Raw genomic sequence first — 17,457 nt, 5'->3', positions numbered from 1 at the left:
TTAAACGAGCGTTTTGGGGTGGAAGTCTGAACAGAAACCGCAAAAGTCTTCTTGCGGTTTCACTTCGTTTAGACAAGCGTTTTGTAAATGAATTCTCAGACGAACATAACAACGGAGCCCTGCTGTCACACGATTGGCGCATATGTCACATGACGTGCTGTGAAGACCCGCCCTACTCTGCCTCTGATTCGCAGACTGTGGATGGGGAATGTGATTGGGCCAAAGCAGAGTCACTCACAGACAGAGAGTCCAGTCACGCCGCGGGGACACATTCTTGTGTAACCCTTTCACTGCCACACCACGTCACTCCATAATAATAATAAGAAAAACAGCTCAAAATGTATTTTTGACTGTCGAAAACGAAATAAAATACTGCATTCCGCCTGCATTATGAATTTATGATGAGATAGTAACGAAATAGTAATGCACAGCCACTTGGACAAGTAACTGCAATCAGATTACTGGCTTTTAAAGATTAACGCGTTAGATTACTATTTTCGGGGGAAAGTAATCAGATTACAATAACGCGTTACTTAGTAACGCGTTACCGGCATCACTGGATATAAACACTGAACTGCACCAGAAAGAGAGGGTAGGTTCCTTTCAATCATATGATATAAACACTTAGAACTGCACCAGAAAGAGAGCGTATATGTTCCCCTGAATCATATGATATAAACACTGAACTGCACCAGAAAAAGAGGGTCGGAATCAATCATATGATATAATACACTCGACGCTGACTGCAAGAATGAGCTCAGAATTAGCAAATAATAACACAAAACCAGGTCCAGATGCTCTTGTGGCGCTCTGAGAGAAGGCACCGACGCTGCCAGGGCTGGAGCTCCAATTCCCACTGGCTGGGAGAAAAAAGGAAAAGTATGCAGACATTGCTGTTGTGAAGAACTTTCTGTTCCAGGGCTAAAAAGGTGTTAAGAGAGAAGCAGTGGTTCCAGAGAAACAGGCTTTACTGTCCTCGACAATGACATGAATTAAGTTGTACGTGAAGAGAGGAGCTGAACGTGCCTCTGGGTCACAGCGGGCCACACTCTATTGAAATTACTCGATGTTATATAATAATAATGTGCTCCGTGTGGCTTTGGGGTCAATCGCATCTTCGACCAAAAGGAAAACACTTTCACACTGTGTGACATATTAGTGCTCTGACAATGAACACAGCCTCTGCTGTTGTGTCTGTAAGTGTGTGTGTGTGTGTGTGTGAGAGAGAGACGGAGAGAGAGGATTGCGAGAAGGGGGTGAAAGAGAGAGGGAGAGAGAGAGAGAGAGAGAGAGAGAGAGAGAGAGAGAGAGAGTGTGTGCATGCTGTGAACATAAGTATGCTTGTGTGTGCAAAATGTCCGTGTGTGTGTGTATGTGTGCGTGTGTGCTGGCTGGTCTTTTGTCTCTCTCTGACAAAGGATGGATGACTCTAGGCAGTACGTCATCCTGTGCTGGAGAGGAGACGAGGAGAGATCCCTCCTGCATCATGTGATGGAAGGTATGACATCATCACCAGCTCTGGCCATCTCAACACTGTCTATTAGAATAGTCCTCTTCTCAACACTGTCTATTAGAATAGTCCTCTTCTGAACACTGTCTATTAGAATAGTCCTCTTCTGAACACTGTCTATTAGAATAGTCCTCTTCTCAACACTGTCTATTAGAATAGTCCTCTTCTGAACACTGTCTATTAGAATAGTCCTCTTCTCAACACTGTCTATTAGAATAGTCCTCTTCTGAACACGGTCTATTAGAATAGTCCTCTTCTGAACACTGTCTATTAGAATAGTCCTCTTCTCAACACTGTCTATTAGAATAGTCCTCTTCTGAACACTGTCTATTAGAATAGTTCTCTTCTGAACACTGTCTATTAGAATAGTCCTCTTCTGAACACTGTCTCTTAGAATAGTCCTCTTCTGAACACTGTCTATTAGAATAGTCCTCTTCTGAACACTGTCTATTAGAATAGTCCTCTTCTGAACACTGTCTCTTAGAATAGTCCTCTTCTGAACACTGTCTATTAGAATAGTCCTCTTCTGAACACTGTCTATTAGAATAGTCCTCTTCTGAACACTGTCTATTAGAATAGTCCTCTTCTGAACACTGTCTATTCTAATAGTCCTCTTCTGAACACTGTCTATTAGAATAGTCCTCTTCTGAACACTGTCTATTAGAATAGTCCTCTTCTCAACACTGTCTATTAGAATAGTCCTCTTCTCAACACTGTCTATTAGAATAGTCCTCTTCTCAACCCTGTGTCTATTCTAATAGTCCTTTTCTCAACAGACAGAAACGATAATAATAGATACATAGTAATAATAGTGTGATGTCAGTCTATTCTATTTTAAATATGTCCCATTCACGTTCCGTCTGTCAGTGGCTTTCAGCTGAGGCAAACCTATAACTTAAAATGTAGTTTTATTCATAACAAATGTTGTTTTTGTTGTTTTGCTGGTGTAGGATGGGAAAATGTACCCGTGACAAACAGTGTTGCTAGGTTACGAGTTATTTGATACGATCAAAATGATACGAGTGGAGCGGGCGATGCTTCTTCAGGAATAAAGGAACTGCTTGGGTCACCGGTGGCGGCGCGTTATCGGGAGATTTTGGCACCCCTTGGAATGTAGCTCAGCCAATCAGGAGATCTGTGAGATGTGAACCAGCTGTGGTGGTGTAATGGAGCTGTTTGTCACCGACGTGGCTTCGCTAGAAGGTAGAGAGTTTTACCCCCAGTGTAATACTGTGGCTGATGGGATGAGCTCATGCTGGGGACTGTGCTCCTCTGGTCCTTTTGTGAAGTGGGGGGCGGGGCCACACTGTGGATGGATGGAGGATTGGATGGATGGAGGATTGGATGGATGAATGGACGGACGGACAGACAGATGTCAGACTGGATAGAGACAAAGGAACTAATTTATGGGTTCTGTTCTCTTGTCCTTTTGTGAATTGGGGGCATACTGTGTCATGATGCTAATATTCAGAGATGGAGGGGGAAGTGATGGAGGGATGGACAGTTTCCCCATGTATTGAGCTGTACTGTATTGTACCCATTCTGCAATCTGTTAATACAATTTCCAATCAATCAATCAATCAATGGATGGATGAATGGTTGGATGGATGAATGGATGTCAGACTGGATAGAGAGACAAAGGCCACATACATACTAGCAGTTTTTGAAAGTGAGAGTACAGTGGATGTGTGTATTTATGGTATCTACTCACTAGAGCAGAGAGGATTGCTTGTGTGTGAGTGTACATGTTTACTTTCTAATTATAAAGCGTATACTTTAGAGCGGCGTGCTCTCCGCGGCCCCAAACGCTAATTAAAAGCTGCCTCTCAAACTGGAGAACCACAACAATCACCAAACCAGCCCCGCGCCGCACGTCACCGCGAGGCGAACAACCCGCTGTCCTGCGTCGGTGACGCAATAGGGCTGAGCCCAAACGTTCGGACCTTCGTTCGTTACGTTGGCATTCGAATTCTAAATCAACATTCGAATTTTACATTTCTAATAATCTTTTTTTTTTATTATTATTATAATTTGTTTTGTATGTGTCTATTCATTCTGTTTAAACCAATGGGGTTTTTCTTCACAGTTGCAGATACAGATTAGGCTACGGGGGTAGATGGCGGGAGGGGGGGGGGGGGGGGGGGCCCTCTCATGGAGGTCTGGGAGGCTGAGCGCGGCCGAATTCAAGGGGCCCAAGTGGATGTACTGTTGTGTTGTTGATGTCATTGTAGGTATGCTGTGTTGTTTGTAAGTATTGTAGGTATATAAGTGTTGTTTGTCTATAAATGTTAATAAAAAAAATTAAGTAAAAAAAATTAAATTATTAGGCTACACTAATATTATAGTATTAAAACTGATTAGTTATATTCATTAAAGAAAGTTGATTTAAAAAAAAAAAAATACTAATTTAATCAGATTAATCACTTTATTCAAATTGAGGATTTAGTTTGAGGATATTTGTAAAAAAAACGTTAAAAAACTTTTTTTTTGAATATATTTTTTTTTATTATTATAAAAAAAAAAATTCGAACGTCCGTTCGAAAAACCCTGACGAAGTTCGAATCCCAAAAACAGGCTTCGGAGACAGCCCTATTACGCAATATAACCGGAAGAACCCGACTGGCACCGAAGCAGTGCAGAGCATCCCCGCTGCTTTAGAGGGAAGCTGCACTAAACAAGATGAAGTGGTCAGACAGAGAGAGACGACAGGATGTATAGCTGCGCTGCGGACGCTGGCCAAACAAAGCCCCCCGACCGACAGTCCTGACTTTACAGACCCGTCTGCCCGGACCGGTAGGTATTGGAAACGACGCTGGGACCAGGCGGCACATTACTTCATTACAGCAGAATGCAGCATTAACTGGCCCGGGCCAATGGATGAGAGGGCCATCAATCTCTTTCACATGCATGACCGCATACATACAATCTCTCCCTCTCTCTCCCTCGCTCTCTCTCTCTCTCTCTCACACACACACAATTCCTCCCTTTATAATTGGATAGACTTACTGTATGTGGACATAGGAGTGGGCCCCAGACTGCAGCTGTATGGAGCTTGGTATAGCGCACCCCGCCCACCTCATAACTCACACCGACCAGACAATACTCCACATGAGCAACCCAACACAACTCTACGGACCTCGGACACATTCCCCTGTGCCGCGTCAGCATTCTACCATGATTAGAATCATAATTACAATACATTTTTACATACATAACAGGGATCAATCAATCAATCAAACATCCTCTGCATTTAAACCCATCCTAGCTCTATAGGAGTAGTGGGCAGCCACAGTCTGGCGGCCGGTGGACCAGTTATAATATCAGCGCTTTGGTCAAGCATGTATGTACATATTATCTAGCATGTCTTTCATGGTGTTGGAGGCACCGGGAGGATTATATTATTATTATTATTATTATTATTATTATTATTATTATTATTATTATTATTATTATTATTAAGTGAGGAAGGTTGCCACGGTAACCATCATTTATTTGCCCTCATGGCATAAACACCACTAATTACTGGCAGTAGAGCAGTTTAGGAAAATGTTCTATCTCTCTTGACAAAAGAGATGATTGATCTGAACCGAGAAGGGATGGGAGGAGGAGGAGGAGGGGGAGGGCGGGGGGTACTGGGATGACATCAGTCACTTTTATAGGCTGGCTGTTTTAAAATGTCATGTTCTACAGTATAATAAAACTCCAATAATAGTACAAACACAATAGCTGGCGCCTCAGTGGGGTCTGTGTTTGACTAGGAGGCAGGACAAGGTAGGTTGTAATCTGGATGAAACCATATGGATGGTCTTCCTATAGACAGAGCAGGAGGGGAGGGGCAGGGATGGAGGAGGAGAGGAAAAACAGGGATGGAGGAGGAGGGGAGGGGCAGGGAGGAGGAGAGGAAGGACAGGGATGGAGGAGGAGGGAGGGACAGGGATGGAGGAGGAGAGGAAGAGCAGGGATGAAGGAGGAAGAGCAGGGATGAAGGAGGAAGGGCAGGGATGAAGGAGGAAGGGAGGGACAGGGATGAAGGAGGAGGGGTGAAAGAGATGCAGGGGGGTGCATGGACTAAGCAATTAACTGCAATGGACTACATTGTCTGAAAGACGTGTGTGTGTGTGTGTGTGTGTGTGTGTGTGTGTGTGTGTGTGTGTGTGTGTGTGTGTGTGTGTGTGTGTGTGTGTGTGTGTGTGAGAGTGTGAGTAAGAGAGAATGAGACAGACGATAGAGATAGATGAGAGATAAGCATAGAGACAGACAAGAAATACAGATAGACAAGTACAGTAGAGTGAGACGAGAGACACACACGCACACACACAGACACACAGAGAGAGAGTGATATAATTGAGAGAGAGATAAGAGATAATTGAGAGTGAGAGAGAGAGCATAGTATGTAACTAAAAGGTCTCTGGATGTGTGACTGCATTCAAAATGTGTATGCTCCATGCATGTTTGTAGTTTATGTAAGACACATGCTTCTGTGTAGTTCTATGAGCACAGACAGAGTCTCTTGAGTCTCTTCTACTGCAGGGGACACTGTGTTGAGTCTCTACTGCAGGGGACACTGTGTTGAGTCTCTTCTACTGCAGGGGACACTGTGTTGAGTCTCTTCTACTGCAGGGGACACTGTGTTGAGTCTCTTCTACTGCAGGGACCACTGTGTTGAGTCTCTTCTACTGCAGGGGACACTGTGTTGAGTCTGTTCTACTGCAGGGGACACTGTGTTGAGTCTCTACTGCAGGGGACACTGTGTTGAGTCTGTTCTACTGCAGGGGACACTGTGTTGAGTCTGTTCTACTGCAGGGGACACTGTGTTGAGTCTCTACTGCAGGGGACACTGTGTTGAGTCTCTTCTACTGCAGGGGACACTGTGTTGAGTCTGTTCTACTGCAGGGGACACTGTGTTGAGTCTCTTCTACTGCAGGGGACACTGTGCTTGTGTTGAGTTTGCTCCACACGTACAGGTGTTTCTGAACCAGAGCTTTTCTCCATGTGTTCTGGCCTTTCAACCTCAACGCACACGGTGTTTTAGGTCACTGAGTAGAACTGACCTGCTTTAAAACCCCTGCAGGGGGGAGAGTCTCAGAAACAACACTGTATTTGAGTAGACGGACCAGACCAGACATATAGATAGATGAAGCCAGAGTGATTTTATTGTTGGACGTTAGGGGTGGGAATCGCCAGAGACCTCACGATACGATACTATCGCGATACTTGTGTCACGATATGATAGTATCGCGATACTATATATATCGAAATATATATAATTTTTTTTAGATCAAATTAAATGTATTACCTTTTTTCAACTGCAAAGTAAAACTTTGTCAACATGTTTTATCTAATAAAATACAGTTCAGTCTGTTCATCTCACTTCAATCATTTTTATTGCAGAACATGGTATTTTCTCAAGCAGACAGATGTAAACACTGTAATCTGTGTTGCATGTACCTGACAAACTGAACTGTTTGTATTACAGTCATATTCCAACTTAACTGAATGCACATGTGTGTTTGTGTGTGGACTACTGTACAGGTATTGAAATGAACAATGCAACTTCCTTATACAAAAAAAATAGATTTAATTTTAATTGTTTTTTATGAATAATTAAATATCGATACTTGGCGTCCCTGTATCGATACAGTATCGCCACGCAAAGTATCGCGATACTACTACGTATCGATCCCCCCCCCCCCCCCCCCCCCCCCCACCCCTATTGGACGTGGAGGGCCGGCCTACAACAGCAAATGTCCCCAACTGACTGGATCCTCATGGTTGAACCAGGCACGTGTGAGAGTCGTGGGTCCAGAGCCGTACTGCTCACAGAGCTGTACTGTTGCTTTGGTCAGCAGCAACATACAGGCTTCATTCTCATCTAATCCAACAATGTGGCGCCTTGCCGCTGATTGGTGTGTTGGTGTGGATGGGCCATCTGTGTGACATCATGCAGTGAGCTTTTTAACCCCCCCACCCCACACCCCCCCCCCCGGCCTAGATCTCTAAAGAATGGTGAGCTAAGTATTTATACAGGAGAGTAGACACAACTAAGTGGTACCTTGATACGTGTACAGACTAAGAGTAACAGATATGATATGAGAAGGCTATGTGGATGTATATGAGAGAGAGAGAGATTTTTTTAAGAAAGAAAAAAGTACATTATCAATCTTTCAACAACTCATTTACAAGATTTACAAAAATTGTAATCAAAACACAAATAAATTAAATCAACACCACAGAAAAAGAAACAGAGAGAGAGAGAGAGAGAGAGAGAGAGAGAGAGAGAGAGAGAGAGAGAGAGAGAGAGAGAGTGTGAGGGAGAAGGCTACATGGGTGTGTGTGTGTTATGTGAAATATGAGATGGCTATGTGGATGTAATTGTGTGTGTGTGTGCGTGTGTGTGTGTGTGTGTGTGTGTGTGTGTGTGTGTGTGTGTGTGTGTGTAGGCTACATGGATGTGTGGCGTGTGTGTTATATGAAATATGAGAAGGCTACGTGGATGTAATTGTGTGTGTGTGTTATGTGAAATATGAGAAGGCTATGTGGATGTAATTGTGTGTTATGTGAAATATGAGAACGCTATGTGGATGTAATTGTGTGTGTGTGTTATGTGAAATATGAGAAGGCTATGTGGATGTAATTGTGTGTGTGTGTTATGTGAAATATGAGAAGGCTATGTGGATGTAATTGTGTGTTATGTGAAATATGAGAACGCTATGTGGATGTAATTGTGTGTGTGTTATGTGAAATATGAGAACGCTATGTGGATGTAATTGTGTGTGTGTTATGTGAAATATGAGAAGGCTATGTGGATGTAATTGTGTGTGTGCACAATCGATGCAGGCTTGACCACCCGCATTTCACTGTATGCCCTGGTATGTATGTGACAAATAAACCTGTTGATTCCTGATTCTTACATTACAATGTGGGCTCGTAGACATGTAATGACTCATTGAGCTAAACAAACAAACTTGAGAGACTTAACGAGGTCCTTGAAACGTGGAGTGCTCTTCTGAGTGGTGTGTGTGTCGTCGTGTGCCCAGGATCCTACGACGTCTCCTCCGCCTGTGGACTCGACTTCAGCGGAACACAAAAGCCTCTTTTATCTCGACACCAGCAGCCCTGCTGTGTGATGATGACGAGCTTCATAAAGAATGGATGAAGTGCTCCTCCTGGCTTTTCCTTCTGCCGTGAAAAAAACAGCTAATTGTTGGCTCTCTCAATTCCCAGTCCCTTCCTGGTCGCTGCGCTTTACCCCCCACAGTCAGATCATTTGGGAGAGTGGAGGCTACCACGTGCTTCCTCCGACACACGTCCAGCCAATCACCGCTTCTTTTCACCTGGCAGCGCGGATTCTCATTGAGAGGGCGTAGCGTGTGGGAGGACCACACTATCCCCCTCACGTCCAATCCGCGCTTAGCAGGCGCCCCGACCGAACTGTAGGAGTCGCTGTTTACAACGACCCGGACCCACCCCGCCAGCTTCTCCCACCCTCTGATACAGCCAATTGTATCAGTGCAGACGGCCAGCCAAGCTGGTGACAACCCCGGAGCTGTGAGCTGGATTCGAACAGGCGAACCAAGCTCACAGCTCCGGGGCTGGTGACGAACGCAATCTCCGCTCGACCACCTAACCGCCTGGCTCTCAAAATTCTATCGGAACACTGTACTCTCCTCTCAGACCGACGACAAAACATTCTGCATCTTATCTGGACAATGTAAATGGCTGCTTTTTTATATAGCGCTTTTATCCAAAGCGCTTTACAATTTGTTCCTCACATTTTACCCATTCACTCACACACTGACGGCGGAGGCGACCGCGCAAGGTGCCAACCTGCTCATCGGGAGCAATTAGGGGTTAAGTGTCTTGCTCAAGGACACGTCGACACGCTGCCCGGGAGGAGCGGGAATCTAACCGGGAACCTCCGGATTGCCAGACGACTGCTCCACCTCCTGAGATGTGGGTTGTTGTGGTTACCTGTGGCTGTCACTAGTCTGTATCCAGTATGACCTGGTGGAGACTCGTAGGTGAAATGCGTAGCCGCTAAGCCCATTTATGAAGGGCTTTTCCTTCTTGCAAAGAAATGTGTCTTTGAATTTTTTTTCTTTTGGCTTATAGATATACTGTATCTATTATAATTATATTGTAATATATTATAATCTTTGTCTCTAATCTGGATTTAATTGATTGAGAACAGATTAATGGAAACTCAACCGTGCCGAGATTAACTACTAATGATTCACTGAGTGGCTTTGAGTTTGGGAGATGTTTGGCTACAACAACATGATATAAACAAATACAAAGAATGAATAATGTAATAATAATAGGTCTGGGCGATTAATTGCGTTTCAATTGCAATTGCGATTTTGGCTTCCCATGATCATGAAAACAAGATAATAGAGAATACAACGATTATTGTGCCGCATGCCATATTGTTCTCATTTTGTCTTGTAAATGTAGCGCACCCCCCCCCCCCCCCCCACCAACTATTAACATTATCCTTAGCTAACAACATTCACATAACTAACAACATGAACATAGCCATAGGCCGATTGTGAATGATTATAGATTATAGCAGTATTATAGACAGCACTATTATAGACAGCACTATTATAGACCGCACTATTATAGACAGAACCATTATAGAAAACACTATCATAGACAGCACTGTTATAGACTATTATAGACAGCACTCTTATAGACAGCACTGTTATAGACAGCCCTATCATAGACGGCGTATGACTGGAGCTTGTTGCCTTGGTGAAAAGCAACACATGCAATAGACGTTACACATAACAGATTGGTGCACTTGGCGCCAAACCGAACTTTCCTAAAACCAAGTGAGCCACATCCACCAGGACATTAAAGTGAAATGAAGAATATACGCATGAATGTAAAACAGAAATAAACAGAATATCTTCCGCCTACGAGTTTGCCAGAAGTTCATGGAATATCAGCAATGAAGCCAGAGATTAATACACCATCCACTCCAAGTTGGACAGCGTTTCCTCTGACGGTATTCAACATTAGGGCTGCTCGATTATGGCAAAAATCATAATCACAATTGATTATTGATTTGAGATCATATGACAATGCCCAAATTTGTTTTACCAAAGGTTGCCTTTATGTCATCTTCTACAAGTTACAAACTACAACTTTCTACAACCGAAGACGTTTAAAAACAACTGGAGAAACGTGCAGTGGCTCCCTCCTCCCTCACAACACCAGCTGAAACTAGCGTTTTCTCAGACTGTATTCAACCACCACTCCAAGATAGACAGCATCTCCTCAGACTGTATAAGACAGTTACAAGTCGACACACAGTGGTTGGAGATCATACTTTTAAATGCAGCAAGAGAAGGAAGAACCTCCAACTGTAGAGTCATCGGAGGGCCTTCTAGGTGAAGCATCACATGAAACAACGTGTAGAATAGGTTCCAAGATTCCATTCCAACAGTAATGTGATGTAAGGGGGAAGGTGATCAATAAGGGCTTTACAAATAAACAGATACCAATGATAGTTACGCCTTTCCACCAGGGAAGGCCATTCAACATCCACTCCAAGCGTCCTCAGACTGTATTCACCTGAACCAAAAACCTTCTACTTTCTCAGATCTTACTTGTGTGTGTGAGTACACACACCAAGAGGCAATGCTTTCAGCCATCAGAAACATTTAGTGAAAAATATAAACCCAGAGTAAAATAAATAAATATAAAGCACGTTAATCGACGTGTGGAAGACGCAGACTAAAATAAATAAATATAAAGCACGTTAATCGACGTGTGGAAGACTCCTACTAAAATAAATAAATATAAAGCACGTTAATCGACGTGTGGAAGACTCATACTAAAATAAATAAATATAAAGCACGTTAATCGACGTGTGGAAGACGCAGATTCAAATAAATAAATATAAAGCGCATTAATCGACGTGTGGAAGACGCAGACTAAAATAAATAAATATAAAGCGCGTTAATCGACGTGTGGAAGACGCAGACTAAAATAACTAAATATAAAGCATGTTAATCGACGTGTGGAAGACGCAGACTAAGAAATATATATATATAAAGCACGTTAATCGACGTGTGGAAGACTCATACTAAAATAAATAAATATAAAGCGCGTTAATCGACGTGTGGAAGACTCATACTAAAATAAATAAATATAAAGCACGTTAATCGACATGAGGAAGACGCGTACTAAAATAAATAAATATAAAGCACGTTAATCGACATGAGGAAGACGCGTACTAAAATAAATAAATATAAAGCACGTTAATCGACATGAGGAAGACGCGTACTAAAATAAATAAATATAAAGCACGTTAATCGACGTGTGGAAGACGCAGACGCGGCTAGATGAATCTCCATGGAGGAGAGGAGTCTGCCAGCTAGAAGACATCAGGTTCTCTCTGGGAGCCGTGCCCACTGGCGCTCACAAAAAGCAGCGTTTAGCTCAACACGGCACTGCGGCCCTGCTGCTGACACCAGAGAACAACAGACGTGCCAGCGTTACTAAAGAGAGACCCTTTTTACACAGCACCGCTACGAGCACCGTGACAGACACAGAGCTGTGCTGCTCAGTGCCAGCACAGGGCCAGCTGGGAGCGTATACAGATGATGCTCTTTCATAAACACACCTGACAGACCTGCCTTTATAAGTGTCATAAATGAATAGATTCTGTTCCTTTATAACAGCACGACACAAAGCTGATTTAAGTGGAAGGGGACCTTTTTTGTGCCCCAAATGACACACTGTACTACTTTCTCAATGGGATTGTCGACCCAATACGTTTAGTAGAATACTGCCCTCTACTGGGCCTTTCGTAATACTACACCAATCAAGGCAGTGTTGTGTTTGGCCGAGAGGAAATGAGAAGAGGACCAATGGCAGGGGGATCCTCCTGTTCTTTAGATGCTCTATTTGTTTCCTCCGAGCCCAGCTGTTTCTAGGGAACGCTGCTGATGGTGAGATCAAACCCCCCCCAACATGTTGAGAATCGAGGTCATTCACACTAGCTGTGAGACATGCATGTTGTCCACAATGTATTTTGTAACTGAAATGGGTTTTTAATTTGACTGTATTCGTCACCTTCTTAAAATAATGGCTTATGTCATATTTTCAGGTTTTGATAAAAACTGAATAAACTGAACCAAATATAGAATGTATGTATGTATTTTACCAGAGGTGGCCAGCATCATGAAGCGATGACTTAGGCAAAAACATAATTTTCCTCAAAAAGTGACATAAGTCATTGTTTTAAGAAGGTGACAATATAAATGTTATTGTGGGCAATATGTACGTTCCCGTCAGGTGGGAAATGTGGGTAAATATGTACGTTCCCCATCAACTCTGTAAATGTATATACTTACATCATGCATCCACAAATACATAGCCTATACACAAATACAAATTAATATATACTAAAAATGCATCCACAAATACATAGCCTATACACAATACAAATGTAGATACATAAAATACATCCACAAATAGATAACCTATACACAAATACAAATGTAGATACATATACTAAAATACATCCACAAATAGATAACCTATACACAAATACAAATGTAGATACATATACTCAAATACATCCACAAATACATAGCCAAGAATACATTCTGCAAATACAAAATACAGGTGAGTCTACAGAGAACAAATGTTGTTTCTCTTTATGCCATCATTGAATACCTCTATTAAAAACACAAATATCGTGTTGCATTTTCAATTCAGCTGGTTCCATAATTCCACTCCGTATTTTATGTGCATATATTCAGGGAAAGGGTTGCAACGCCACCGCTTTCCCACGTTTATGTAACATATCGACTAACGGGGAAAGTAATTCCATCGTGTACTGTGGGGTGTTGTGCTCATTAGTTCAGCTCTCTTGGGCTCTACTGTACCGCAGCTCACCGAGGCTAAACGGGAAAAACACCAAGAAATGCAAATATCACCGGCATCTCTGTAACGACAAGCGCTGGGGTGGATATAAAAAAAACAATCAGAGGAGATTACGATACGTATCCTTGTGCACACAGCATTACCGACTCATTCGGAGCGCAGCGGCGGAGCCTTGTGAAGCGCACGCCAAGCACTTTCCACAACGCTGTGGAAACACACACCGATAATACCACCTCTTCACCGCCGATACAGAGTCCTAAACGTCTGGGTATCGGCCGATACAGAGCACCGATCCAGAGCACCGATCCAGCGCTTTTACTCAACAGTGCAGACTTACACCATCCATTTCGGGCGTCATTGGACAACAGTTATTGAGATATATAAATCATATCTGCATTATCGAAACATGTTTCTATGTGTTAGAAATGCAGACAATCAAGTCACTTTGTTTCCTGCATGTTACACGTTTCCTCTTGTGCTGATATCTCATACCAGTAGAGGTACACCTATCTTAGCCTAGTACCAGACCGTATCTCATACCATTGGTGGTACACCTATCTTAGCCTAGTACCAGACCGTATCTCATACCATTGGTGGTACACCTATCTTAGCCTAGTATCAGACCGTATCTCATACCAGTAGAGGTACACCTATCTTAGCCTAGTATCAGACCATATCTCATACCAGTAGAGGTACACCTATCTTAGCCTAGTATCAGACCATATCTCATACCAGTAGAGGTACACCTATCTTAGCCTAGTATCAGACCGTATCTCATACCAGTAGAGGTACACCTATCTTAGCCTAGTACCAGAGCGATATCTCATACCAGTATAGGTACACCTATCTTAGCCTAGTACCAGAGCGATATCTCATACCAGTATAGGTACACCTATCTTAGCCTAGTATCAGACCATATCTCATACCAGTATAGGTACACCTATCTTAGCCTAGTACCAGAGCGATATCTCATACCAGTATAGGTACACCTATCTTAGCCTAGTACCAGAGCGATATCTCATACCAGTATAGGTACACCTATCTTAGCCTAGTATCAGACCATATCTCACACCAGTAGAGGTACACCTATCTTAGCCTAGTATCAGACCATATCTCACACCAGTAGAGGTACACCTATCTTAGCCTAGTATCAGACCATATCTCATACCAGTATAGGTACACCTATCTTAGCCTAGTATCAGACCATATCTCACACCAGTAGAGGTACACCTATCTTAGCCTAGTATCAGACCATATCTCATACCAGTAGAGGTACACCTATCTTAGCCTAGTACCAGAGCGATATCTCATACCAGTAGAGGTACACCTATCTTAGCCTAGTACCAGAGCGATATCTCATACCAGTATAGGTACACCTATCTTAGCCAAGTATCAGACCGTATCTCATACCAGTAGAGGTACACCTATCTTAGCCTAGTATCAGACCATATCTCATACCAGTAGAGGTACACCTATCTTAGCCAAGTATCAGACCATATCTCATACCAGTATAGGTACACCTATCTTAGCCTAGTATCAGACCAATATCTCATACCAGTAGAGGTACACCTATCTTAGCCTAGTATCAGACCAATATCTCATACCAGTAGAGGTACACCTATCTTAGCCTAGTATCAGACCATATCTCATACCAGTAGAGGTACACCTATCTTAGCCTAGTACCAGTAGAGGTACACCTATCTTAGCCTAGTACCAGTAGAGTACCACCTATCTTAGCCTAGTATCAGACCATATCTCATACCAGTAGAGGTACACCTATCTTAGCCTAGTACCAGTAGAGGTACACCTATCTTAGCCTAGTACCAGTAGAGTACCACCTATCTCACACCAGAGGGTACACCTATCTTAGCCTAGTACCAGACCGTATACCTGGAAGCTGATCGAAGGTCTTTACCTGGATGGTGCCAAAGTCCACGTTCTCGTAGTGGAAGTGAGCGCACTCTGCCAGCTTTGGGAAGTGTCCCTTAGTGAAGCAGAGTCTGGAAAGAAAACACACACACACACACACACACACACACACACACACACACACACACACACACACACACACACACACACACACACACACACACACACACACACACACACACACACACACACACACACACACACACACACACACACACACACACACACACACACACACACACACACACACACACACACACACACACACACACACACACACACGGTTAGCACTGAGGTCTCAAGGCATGATGATTTAAAGGTCACACAGACAATGACACAAATGGGTGAGGGGAGGGTGTATGACGATAGGAATGGAGGGTGATGGAGGTGAGATTGAGTGTGAAGGAGGGAGGGAGGGAGAGAAGAAGAGTGTGTGAAGGAGAGAGAGATGAAGAGAAGAGAAGAGTGAGTGAAGGAGAGAGAGATGAAGAGAAGAGTGAGTGAAGGAGAGAGAGAGATGAATAGAAGAGTGAGAGAATGTTGAGATAAGGACGATAGAGAGGAGACGACAAAGAAGAGATAGATGGAGATATGAGGGAGAGAGGAGGGAGAAAGGAGCAATAGATAGAGAGAAAGAGGAGTGAGGAAAAGGAGGAGACAGAGGAATAGATGGAGAGGAGGGAGGGAAGGGAGAAGAGAGGAGGAAGAGGCAGAGAAAGGTCAAGGTAGCTAAGGGAAGAGGGTATTGGAAATGGTTGCTATGTATCCCACAATGCTTTGCAGAACCACAGCCACACACAAAGTCTGACTTAAAATATAAACATCTGTAATGAACTAGAATTACTAGAAATAATCTTTGTTTGCCAAGTCCATTTCTACATATACCAGGGGTTGTCCAGTTCATGTCATTGAACCAAAACTGCAATTTTCAAATGACCACAGAAACTTCACGATATGATCCCACTGAAAGATGATAAATGATCATATTGAATTATCGCTCCATAGTATGGAAGCAATTCAATCGATACTATAAAAGTATCACACCCAGCCCTCGATGGGTAATAGACAGACTCATAGAAACTAGTTTTCCGCGGCTGGGTGGCGCAGCGGACTAAGCGCTCGTCACCAACGCAAGAGACACTGGTATCGAATCCGGCTGTCAGCGTTGCCTCCGGCTTGGCCGGCCGTCATACTGGCTCGATTGGCAGAGTCAGCGGGAGGGAAGCCGGTGGGTGGGTCCGGGTCGTTGTAAACAGCGACTCCTACAGTTCGGTCGGGGCGCCTGCACAGCGAGGGAAGGATCTGGTGGGAGGTAGTGTGACCTTCCACATGTTACACTCTCCCAGTGAGAGTCCGTGCTGCCAGGTGAAAAGAAGTGGTGGGCTGGGTACACATGTGTCGGAGGAAGCATGTGATAAGTGTCCGCCCTCCCAGACCGACGGTAGGGGGTAGAGTGCGCAACAACCAGGAAGGGGATTGGGAATTGGCATAACGACTAACATTTGGAGGGGAGAAAAACGGGAAAAACGGAAAAAAAAAAGGAAAAAAAAAAAAAAAAAAAAAAAAGTTTAATGGCGTCACCATGACATGTGATTTATAGCGAGCCAGTGTTTTAACACTTTCAGTGCCGTTCACGTAGATCTACGGTTCCGTCATCCGATCGCTGAGTGCCGGAAACATAGATCTACGTTTCTGTCACGGTATTTCTTTTATTATCTATAGCCATTCATAATTCAGCGGGGCACCTTGTGCATACTGTTCTGAGTGTGTCTAAGCTGGCAGACGGTATTATACCGCCCTCTAACGCCTTCGGCCAGTAATGCACCCGGTTATAAACGGATTCGTTTATTTTCTATACCGAGCTGCGGCGTGGGGGCGGGTCCTAAACACTCCGGCAAAACACACGCTTATAGGGATGGCTTGGACAACTGACCCCACCCGCCCGTTGAAGAGCAATGCCCAATAACGTCAGAGGCACGATCGCTGTGGATAACTGGAATGGCGATGAGATTATTGGATTCTTGGGGGGGGGGGGGGGGGGGGTCTAAACCACATTGCATGCGTGCACCACAAAGGATAATAGTGATGATCTAGCGTTGATTTCAGGAAGATCCGGT

At 43.7% G+C, this 17,457-nt stretch overlaps 1 protein-coding gene across 1 annotated transcript in view; it reads right to left on the bottom strand.

The window, feature by feature from the left end:
• LOC311233641 (rho GTPase-activating protein 32-like) overlaps positions 1–17,457 on the bottom strand; it is a gene marked incomplete at its 3' end in the record, with an annotated part of 117,387 nt that overhangs the window by 79,916 nt on the left and 20,014 nt on the right. Inside the window, exon 3 of the mRNA XM_084320607.1 lies at positions 15,327–15,411. Coding sequence (XP_084176733.1) covers positions 15,327–15,411 — 85 coding nt within the window. The remainder of the gene's footprint in view (positions 1–15,326; positions 15,412–17,457) is intronic.

This window comes from Notolepis coatsorum (genome assembly GCF_963971535.1).
Source record: "Notolepis coatsorum genome assembly, chromosome: 8".
Taxonomy (NCBI): Eukaryota; Metazoa; Chordata; class Actinopteri; order Aulopiformes; family Paralepididae; genus Notolepis; species Notolepis coatsorum.
This window is presented reverse-complemented; position numbering and strand designations above follow the sequence as displayed.